At 39.4% G+C, this 11,348-nt stretch overlaps 1 protein-coding gene across 1 annotated transcript in view; it reads left to right on the forward strand.

Annotated features, from left to right (window-relative positions):
• Positions 1-9,161, forward strand: part of PDGFC (platelet derived growth factor C) — a 205,917-nt gene extending 196,756 nt beyond the window's left edge. The window contains exons 5-7 of the mRNA XM_045464701.1: positions 303-520; positions 7,101-8,806; positions 9,047-9,161. Of these exons, the coding sequence (XP_045320657.1) occupies positions 303-520; positions 7,101-7,217 (335 nt within the window). The 3' untranslated portion in view covers positions 7,218-8,806; positions 9,047-9,161. The remainder of the gene's footprint in view (positions 1-302; positions 521-7,100; positions 8,807-9,046) is intronic.
• Positions 9,162-11,348: the final 2,187 nt, after the last annotated feature.

Below are 11,348 nucleotides of genomic sequence, written 5' to 3' on the forward strand. Positions count from 1 at the left end.
CTTTTTCTCTATAAAGTTTCCTATTTATAGCTCTCGACTGTTTTGTTGGCTCTGGTCTTAATATTGCACAATGGTATCTCTTTATTGGTCAGTCAGTCATAATGAAGCTTTGTTTACTATAAAATGAAAGTCCCACTGGCGAGCTGCAATAGCCCTAAAACCTAGTTAAAATAAGAAGGGATATTGTTGGCCGTATTGTTTGTGAAACAAGATCGGTTTCTCTGTGAAAAGAGTTTGATGAGATGAATTCAGGCTCAAGGCATGAACATGTATTTTTCTTTGCTTCCTTTTATGCCATGTAGTGGTGGATCTGAACCTTCTAAAAGAGGAGGTAAGACTATACAGCTGCACACCTCGTAACTTCTCGGTGTCCATAAGGGAAGAACTAAAGAGAACCGATACCATTTTCTGGCCAGGTTGTCTCCTGGTTAAACGCTGTGGTGGAAACTGTGCCTGCTGTCTCCACAACTGCAATGAGTGTCAGTGCGTCCCGAGTAAAGTCACTAAAAAATATCATGAGGTAGGTGTGTCATTTTCTTTTCGGGTTCCTCCACATCTCAGAAGATAACAAAACTGTGTATCTGCAATGGGTTGTTATTCGGAAAGGAGACACAGCATCCGTGGGGGGGGAGAAATAAGGCTTACAAACTAGTACATGTTTTCATTTTTTAAAATTAGGACCTTTAACTCAAATGTCCAGGCGTTAAAGCTGTAGAAAGTTTGTCCTCTGACAATACAACGTGGGCGGTCAGTGAGGGTTTCATCTGTCCTACAAAAACGAAAATGTGTTCTGCAGCGGAGAAAATGGGTGAAACTTTTCAACTTTAAACTTTTCCAAATACAAAGGGAAAATATTTTAATTTTTTTTTGTTTTTAATGTTCATTTGTTTTTGAGAGACAGTGGGAGCCAAGGAGTTGCAGAGAGAGGGAGACACAGAATCAGAAACAGGCTCCAGGCTCTGAGCTGTCAGCACAGAGCCTGATGCGGGGCTCGAACTCAGGAACCGCGAGATCATGACCTGAGCCGAAGTAGGACCCTTAACTGACTGAGCCCCCAGGCGCCCCTAAGGGAAAATATTTTAAAGACAGACTTAAAGAAATTATTGTCTATGTTGGAGAAAGGAGATCTTTGATATTTCTTTTTCCATTTGAGGCAACATGGGCACATAAATCCCAAGTAGATATATTCGTAATTTTACCAATCTTCCTATTATTCATGTTCCCCAAAAAGCATGTTAAACCCTTTATGGATTCCTTTCATCTTTTTATTCTGTGGAATTAAGGAAAATATAAATATTAAATGTTAGTAATGATTGTTTTTCAGACCTTTGGGAACCTTAGAACTTACACACTCCAAATTGTTGTTATTGCTAGCATATCCCCAGTTATACCCAGCCTTTCTCCAGGAGCGTTGTGTAGCACTCCTATACCAGGAAGCAAAACACTCTTGATGAGTCAGCTTTAATCTTATAAAACGTTTAAATTATATCAAGTCAAAATCTGCCCTTCTGACTTCATTTCTGTATCATTGCATCTCATTACTTTTCATTTTTTACACTAAATAAAAGAACAACACAAAATAAATACCTACTAACTAAATGAAATAATTTTTCATGTGCATAAGGACATTAATAAAATTCTTTATCTGTTAGTCATCTAAATATACCCAGCGTCATAAACTGCACTTTATATGACATGGCTGTCCTACCCTTCAGCACTATTGTGTTGGCAGCTGATAAAGTGGGACAAAAGCATTGGATTCCAATAGATAAGGAGCACTGTTTTCATTCTAGATCTACCGTTAACTTGTGACCATCAGCAGGGCACTTACCCCTGTAAAATAAATGTAAAATAGAATAACCTGTCAGGTTTTTCCCAGCTGTGTTATTCCATACAATTACTAGATTGCAGTCTGTGGAAAGTAATGTCCCAAACTGGCAGTCTGTGATAAAAATGGACTCTTTACCACCATCAGTCATGTGCTACTTTCGTTTCTACATCCCATGCTTCTCAAGATTCTTGCGCTGGGAATCGTCTCCACTCTAGTTTCAGAAGGAGCTAAGCATGAGCTTGGTGGCTCAGAGAGCTCCAGCCAGGCTGTGCCCAGGGGTCGGCCTTATTGCTCCTCTGTGAACTGGGAATCTGGGAGTCCAGAAAAAAACCCTTAATACAGTCGTTCTAAACAGATTAAATAAACCGCCTTACAAGCAAGGCAGGCATCAGAATTGATCGGTGACCATGAAAGGATGTGATGAGAATGGGAATTAAACCAGAGTGATCTTTTCTCACCTAAAATCATTCAGTTTGGGGCTTTCTAAAGCCAGTCCTTATTAAATACGGTATATTTGCAGACCTGATTTAGCCAACAACTTTTGGGTTTATAGCCACCATTCTAAGAGCTATACAACCCTGACCAGTCGTATTAGCCTTTTGTAAACAAGTTTATCGGATGTTGAGTCCACATCAGGCTTTCCTTTGTTAAATCAGTCCTTGGGTCAAACATATCCTCCTCCATCCTATACTTATATAATTTCTTTTCAAATCACATTGGTTTTAGGGTTATTAAGATAAGTTGCCCCAGGGGTCACCTGGGTGGCTCAGTTGGTTAAGCTTCTGACTTCAGCTCAGGTCTTGGTCTCAAGTTTGTGAGTTCAGTCCCCACACTGGGCTCTCTGCTTACAGCGCAGAGCCCGCTTCAGATCCCCTGCCCCCCTCTCTTTTTGCCCCTCCCCCACCCGCGCTCTCTCTCTTTCTCTCAAAGATAAATAAACATTGAAAAACTTTTTGCCACGGAGTATGAGGTATCTATTTTATAATCTCAGATAAAACTCTTGTGTGAGAAGGGACTATGGGAAGTACTCGTAAACTTACTGGCCTTCCAGAATGACATCACTCCATTATTCTTTAGTCTTTGGGCGGGGTGGTTATATGTGCATTATCTGTGTGTACACATATACAGCTATGGATGTTTATCTAATTCCATGACCACCTCTTACAAGCTTCCCACAAAGCATTCTCTAACGCACGTGTGGATATATATAACTGTATGGTTGCCTACTTCACATTTCTCACAAGTATCTCCAGTAACCATCATGTCTTAATTTTTTATAATGCTTTGTGGGGATCGTTGATTTTTTTCTGTGATAGTGTTTTTGTTAACAAAACACCTTATTAAAAGAAAAGGGGGGGTTATTTGTTTGGTGTAATTGATCATTTCTGAGACCTAAATTTTTCTCAGTCGTATATTTTGGAAGTAAGTTCTGAGCTTAGTACTACTCCTAGAGAAGTGAAATTATTTTTGAACAGAATTTCAAATAGTGCTAAAAATCATTAAATCATTGAATACCATGAATCTGGATCCAAAGACTTAATTCATTTGCAGTGAAGCCCATCTTGGGCCTTAATTCCTTTTGATGATTCCTTTCTTATTCCTATTGTTCCAGTTTTCAGTTTGAAGACTATTCCACCTCATGGAGAAGACAGAAGCAAAGACAGAGCTTAGATACCCTAATTCTTCTCTCTTTCACCTCTGTTATACTAGTTTCCTTAACTAATAAGCTGAATTATGTTCCTTGCGTTACCACAAATATAACAATTATTCCCCATTTGGGTTCCTTTACCACTTTCGGTGGTTTTTGTTCAACCATTGTTTCAAAAATAAGTTTAGAAAATTGAAAGGCTTGTAATACATAAGATGATAGTATTGTTACATAGCATAATTTTTAATTGTTTTAATGTTTATTTATTTTTGAGAGAGAGAGAGAGGCAGAGTGCAAGCAGGGGAGAGGCAGAGAGAGGGATACACAGAATCTGAAGCAGGCTCCAGGCTCCGAGCTGTCAGCACAGAGCCCAACGCGGGGCTCGAACTCGTGAACCATGAGATGGTGACCTGAGCCAAAGTCTGACACCCGATGGACTGAGCCACCCAGGCGCCCCAATATTACAGCATAATCTTCTTATTAAAAAGATTCTTACTACTTTTTACATGAAGTACCAGATACTATTTATTGGAAGCCAGTTTTGCCCCCTTCAAAATTCCCTTAAAGATTTTTCTATCTCACAAAAGGATTTTTCAGAAAGCAAGACAGGAACTTTACATATATATGAGCTCAGATGTTACGTCCTCCTCAAAATACATCCGAGTTTCCTGCTGGTCCTAGCGTAACTAGCCCATCTTCTGTGCATATGTAGAACTTTAAAGACATGTTTATTAGAGATTTTTTTTGCTATGTCATTCAGAATTATTGTTTATTTTTATTTGTTTTTACCGAATTGAGAACCAAAAAGAACAAAGATAACATTACATTGCAGTACTGAAGAAAACCATCTGTGAAGCCAAGGCTTGAAGCTGACATTTGTTAGCTGTGTGACTTGGGGCAAATTGCTTCTACTCTCTTGCACCTCAGGCTCCTCATGTGTGAAGTGAACATCTAATGCTCATACCTTACTGTGAGGACTAAAGGAGCTGACACAACACTTAGAACCGGGTCTGGCATATTTCAAGCCCTGAATATATATTAGCTATTCTCCCACTCATCTTTATTCCCCACCCTCTCTGCTTCACCTTATTCTTTGCTTATGGCAAACGATCAATAAAAATTTAATGAATTTTGCCCCAAGATAGGTAGAGTATTCTTTTCCAGGCAAAAAGATCTATGGGATATTTTATTTATTTATTTATTTATTTATTTGGTATGGTCTTGCTTTTCTTGCATAGATCTGTTCTGGATAAAAAGTATATAATTCAACTGCCTTTTTTTTTTTTTTGTAGTGAATACCACCCCCCATTGTTCCATGGTACCCAAAATTTAACGGCACTTTGTTTGCACAGTGTGGGCAGTGGTACATGATCATCTATTTCCTGATGGTTCTTTTTGTACCTGATCTAATCTCTTCCATATTCTCTGATTTTAGTTTTTCCCTGGATTTTTTTTTTCCGTTGGTTTGTAATTTTAGTTTGAACCTCTCTCTCAAAATTGTTTGAGACATGCCTCTGTCTTGCTGTCTTCTTTAATATTATCTGGAACCTGTTGGTCATTTTCCAACCTATCGTTCTCCTCCAAAGTCAAAACTTCATAAAGAAATGAAGGAGAGCACTAATTAAGTCCCCTCCCATGTATTTTTAATTTCTTATCTAAGACTTTGCATCACTACCACATTATACGATTCTTCTGCTATTTGTAAATCTCCACAAATATCAGTAGATGAAGACGGGGGTGGGGAGGTGCTATTATTCGGTTACTGCACGTCGACATAAGCACTCCTGGAGGAAAGAACGATTGTAAGATTGTAGCCTGGCATGGCTGCCTGTTACGGCTGTATATGGTAGCTTCTCTAACTCTTACCTTTTATAGTAATTTTTTTCCCCCTGCTAACTGGGAAAATGTATACAAGTGGAGTTAGGAATTAAAGACATTGGCTATGCCAATATTGCAGTTTATCTACCCACTCAACCTCATTCCAGAAGGAATTTTTAACAAAAGTTGGGTAAGTTACAGCACCAGTATCTTAACAGTTTTGATGCCACTTTAAGTTCAAAAACAGTAACTCAGTATTGACACATATAATATTTGACAGTCATTGGGTTAAGCTTCATGTTAAAATCATATAGTCTTGATAATTTTTATTTTGGAATTGTGAATTCAATAGAAAAGTCTGCTTTAAAAGTTCCCTATTTCTCATAGTTATTACAAGACTTTGCTGTTTAGCTCTCTAGGAAGAACGTTACTAAATCAGTAGAATGTATGACTAACAATATATTCTAAGTCTTTATAAAATTATTATCTATCAGCCTGACTTTAATAATTCATCTTTGGCCAAAGTACAAATACTGGTTATGTCCCTGTTCTCTCTAACGCTTCTGGTCACTCATGTGTAAAATCAGGGTAGTAATTGTAAATTACTTCATAGAATTCTTGTGAGTTAAAGTATGTAAAAACATTATTACAGTGCCTGGCACCCAGTAAGCATTCAAAAAATGTTAGCTGATTAACCTTTGATATGACCACATACTCCAAATGAGGTATACATTCTCTACTTTTCTCTTTTAAATCTTCAAATAAAACGGTCATGAGACTCGACTTGTGCCTCTTTGGATTAACGTACATTTCCCGGAAGAGTATCTTTTAGAAGTTGCTCTATGAAGTTATCGCTGTCCTACCCAGAGAACAGAGAAACTAGACAACTCCGTATTATTATGTCCCCTGGTCTTTGTTCATAATCCAAACAAACACAATTCCTTGAAACTTTATTGTTTCTATTATAAGAAATGAAAATACACACCGAGTAGGTCGTTCTTATCAAATACTTCAGATAATCTTTTACAGAACACATAGCTGTGCCTTCCTGTCGCAGTGTAAAAAGGAAATATCTTGAGTATCAGTGTCTGTTTTGCTATATTTTTTATTAAAAGGCCAAACTGCACATTAAGTTCATTTAATAGAGGCATCATTGTTATTATCGCCAAGCCTCCGTTTACTGCACAGTGGGTCCAGCTGCGGAAAGTTAGCTGTGACGGAGGCTGATGTCTATGAAGTACATCTAATCCATCTCATCAAGTTTATAGAGGACTTGAAGCGAAGCCAAGAAAATTAATGAGTGGCATAATTGAGCAGACTCAGCTGTAGAGTGATCGTGTTTCCTTTCACAGGATCGCAGTACTTGTATTGCTTCAAGTATAAATTTTTGTTAAATGTGTGAAAAAAATGAATGAATGAAAGAAACCAACAAACAGGAAGACGGCTGGGCAGTAGTGGTTTCAAACTACTTAATCAAGGCGAAATTCTCTGTAATATTGTCAGAGGAGTGAAACGGAGTGCACAGTAGGTCTTTCGATGTCAGGACCGTTCCGTATTCGGAGGCGGCTTCCTTCCAAGTGGCTGCTATTAAAACATCCTTTCTTTCGCAAAAAGATGATGATCGTTTGTGATTTCTTTGAAGGGTGGGGGTAGGTGTTCACGATGCCTTCGTCAGAAAAAAAATAAAAATTTGTAAGTGTTTGTTGGGCCCCGAGATTCTTTTCTGAAATTTTACTTGTCCATGAAATCAAACGTTACAGACATTGGTTGATTTTAAAGATGGCTTACATTGTTCCCTTTCAGGTCCTTCAGTTGAGACCAAAGAGTGGTGTCAGGGGATTGCATAAATCTCTCACGGACGTGGCCCTGGAGCACCACGAGGAGTGTGACTGTGTGTGCAGAGGGCACACAGGAGGATAACCGCATCAGCACGCACAGCCTCTCCCAGAGCAGTACAGCTCAGTGGCTGATCTGTTAGAGAACTTACGCATTATCTCCATCCGTAATCTCAGTTGTTTGCTTCAGGGACCTTTCATCTTCAGGATTTACAGTGTATTCTAAAAGAGGAGACACCACACGGAATTAGAAGTTGTGCAACGGCTCTTTTGAGAGGAGAGGCCTGAATAACAGGAGAAAAGGTCTTTGGTCCTGGAAAAAAAAATGAATGTTGTGCATCACTAGCTAGTGACAGAGTTGCCTTGTGCTTACTCAGCTAGCTGCGTTCCGTATTTCAGCTGTCTCCATGCGGCTTAGGCTAATGTCAGTACGGGGAAAAAACTGTGCGATGAGCACCTGATTCTGTTGCCTTGCTTAACTCTAAAGCTCCATGTTCTGGGCCTAAAATCACAGAAATCTGGAATTGTTTCCTTACATTCACAGATATAAACCAGAGTGTTCTATGTCCTACAACCTTGGTTTTTAAAAAGGAAGGGTGTTACGATAAATCAGACTTGTGTCATGCTGACAGGAAAGACTGGATTTTCCATATTTCTTACTAAAGTTTCCACCATTTAGAAGAAGAGAACTCTGGAAGAGACAAACCTGAAGAGTGGCCTTATCTTCACTTTATCTACAAGTCGGTTTATTTGTTTTATCGTGTACATTTTTATATTCTCCTTTTGACACTATAACTGTTTGCTTTTCTAATCTTGTTAAATATATCTATTTTTACCAAAGGTATTTAATATTCTTTTTTATGACAACCTAGATCAACTATTTTTTAGCTTGGTAAAATTTTTCTAAACAGAATTGTTATAGCCAGAGGAACAAAGATGATATAAAATATTGTTGCTCTGACGGAAATACATGTATCTCATGGTCATACGGTGCTAGAGCTTAGATTGATCTGCGTTTTAAAATATTGAAGTGGGAAATCAATAGGATTTGATAAGTTGCAAAGACCTTTGGAAAATAAATTATCATATCTTCTACCCCTATTATTGGAAATGCAAATAAAAAGCAACCTACGAAAGTTAGGCATTCAGATTCAGAATCAACTACTAACCCCTAACCCTTCTTTTGGTTAATGTGAGCCTAGCTCAGAAAAATATAAAGCACCTTGAAGAAAGACTGGACAGCTTACTGACAAAGCGCACTCTGCTATCCTGTAGGAACACATCCTATTTATTGTGATGTTCTGGTTTTATTATCTTTAAACTCTGTTCCATACCCTTGTATAAATACATGGATATTTTTATGTACAGAAGTATATCCCGTAACCAATTCACTTATTGTACTCTTTGGCAATTGAAATGAAAATCAGTAAATTACTTTGCTTGTACAATGCTTAATATTGTGCCTAGGTTATGTGGTGACTATTTGAATTAAAAACGTATTGGATCACCAAATAAAAAAAAATGTGCCTATTTTGGAGATAAACGGTGTGTGTGTGTGTGTGTGTGTGTGTGTGTGCACGTAAGATTTGTCTCGACGCCAGGAGAGTGAAGATCAAGTTTTGTGTTACCGTGGTTTCCGTTATGCAAAAGCCTGTGTCAATTCAAAAAAGACAGGTAGTGGGGCGCCTGGGTGGCGCAGTCGGTTAAGCGTCCGACTTCAGCCAGGTCACGATCTCGCGGTCCGTGAGTTCGAGCCCCGCATCAGGCTCTGGGCTGATGGCTCAGAGCCTGGAGCCTGTTTCCGATTCTGTGTCTCCCTCTCTCTCTGCCCCTCCCCCGTTCATGCTCTGTCTCTCTCTGTCCCAAAAATAAATAAACGTTGAAAAAAAAAATTAAAAAAAAAAAAAAAGACAGGTAGAAAAGTGTTGAGGATTCCCTGTCTCTCGTCGCCAATATTTTGGAGCTCATTTCTTTTTCTCCCTGGTCTTGATACTGATTTCTGGTATATTAAATTGCACCTGACTTGAAAGTTGTATGTGATTTGTGAAATGGTTAGTGATCGATCATATGGCAGTGTGAAACTGAAAAAGAAAAAAATCTTGTAACTTTCCACTGTCTTCATTTTCAATGGCAGCTATTAAGTTGGCCGGCAGGGTGGGCGGGGGGAGGGGGGGAGCATGAATTGATTTGGCATACAGACTAAACATACCTTGTATAGCACACTTCCAGGTGTGGGTCCTCACCTTCAGGTGCAGATTTCTATTCAGGGCTTGTGTCTTATCTCTGCCTTTCCACCCGTCCCAGAAGCCTAGGTAGGGCCCAGGGCCATGCTGTCTTCAGACTGCTCCTGTAGGCCTGGGCAGTACCCTTTCTTGGTACTTTTCCATCCAGCAGTCCTACCCTGCGCCCGACCACTTGGAGAACAAATACAGGACCATACAAATGCTGCCTTATTGACTTACCTCCTCGTGGTTTGGTCCCAGCCCTGTGGAGGCCTGCTAGACGTAGTTCACTGTGCTTTACGGAAAATTCAGTGCCCTGTGTCTCCCTCTTGGCAATTTGCAAACCGGCATTAGCATAGCAGAGACTCAACTAAATCTGACAGTAAATGGCCTGTGTAACTGTCTGTGATCCAGCGCTTCCCACCATTGAATGGAGCGCCTTCTTTCCCTCTTATTTTTGAATGTTTCTTTTTTGTTTACTTACAAAATGGTGAAAGCCAGAAGAAATTACTTTATGAAGGTAGTCCCACATGCTGTCGCCAGTGAGTGGGAAAAGCCAACTGCTTTATGCTTACTCACTCATAGACCTTTTTGTGCATTGGACCAAAAACAAACAAACAAAAATAACCCATCAATGGCACCTGTGACCATAATTTTTCGGATTTCCAGAAAAATCTTGTCTGTATTGACCACAAGTGTTTTACATGTGATATATTGGATTAGTGCTTTGCCCCTTGAGAGGAACTGTTTTGCTACCCTGTGATTTTATTAAAATAAAAGAGCAATCCCTAATTGGCACAAGGCGGGCTTTCATGTCTACATTTTTCATTTCTGTATTTCATTCCCTTTCTTATCTAGCAATAAGTGTATGCACTGTGGGAAGGAACAAATGAGAAAGTAATGAGAATTTACACTGTGAAAACACCCTGGCTTCATTTCGTTATTCTCAGCGCATCCCTCTCTCGAGGTGCATTTACTTAAGCTTGTGACTGGACCCAAGGAAAGGCAGAAAATACAAGTCTCCCTCAACATCATATATTTAATATAATGCAAAGTGCTTACCTCCAAAAAAAGATGCTGTTTTTAATGTATTTTAACTATATATTATAAATACATTTAAAAGTTATAAATAATCACAATCCTTTACATGCATAAGAAGGAGTAGAAAGTTGAAAATATAATCGACCACTTGCCTGGCATCCTGTTTTTCCTTCACGCTTCATATGTAGTCAGTCAACAAGTCCCGTTGGCTTTTTACCTTTTCAAAAGTCTCTCTTGTGTTGGTGTCTACCTCTCCATGTCTGCAGCTACAGCTTTGACTTAGAGCCACATGGCTTGCCCTCATTATGCTGCCCACTCTCCTTTCCCCACTTTTCTGGTCCCTGGTCTCACTCCCCTCTGATCCACCCTTCGCACGACTAACCGGGGGAGTCCTTCCAACAAATCTGATTATGTCCCTGGGGTGGAAAATTTACAATTGAACTCCGAAGGATTAAATTTTAATTCTTTGCATGACACTCAGAATTTATTATTGTCTCATTGTTCATTTTTCACCATCAAGCCTAACGTACAGCTCTCGTCAACGAATACCTAACAGTTTCATGAGAATAGCGATACTTGTGCACATCCCTGTGCTGGCACACGCTGTTCTTGGAAGCATTGTTCCTTTGCTTACTTACCTCAGTGGCTTCCTCCCAAGTCTCAGCTCAAATGCCACTCTTCAGCAAAACTCTTCTTCCTTAACTCCCACTTGAATTAAGCCATTTCTCCCATGCTCCCCGGAATATTGCAGTTAGCTAGGAATTTATCCAAGGGATACAGGAGTACTGATGCATAGGGGCACTTGTACCCCAATGTTTACAGATATTGTCAATTTATAATTACTCGCCCTCGTTTTGATGTCTCAGACTCCTAGTCTAACAAACAAATGAATAAGTGATTTTTTTAATGTAGCAATGACTGACCTCAGGCCCCCTGGAGACCCTAAATATCTC

Source organism: Leopardus geoffroyi, chromosome B1 (genome assembly GCF_018350155.1).
Source record: "Leopardus geoffroyi isolate Oge1 chromosome B1, O.geoffroyi_Oge1_pat1.0, whole genome shotgun sequence".
Lineage (NCBI taxonomy): Eukaryota > Metazoa > Chordata > Mammalia > Carnivora > Felidae > Leopardus > Leopardus geoffroyi.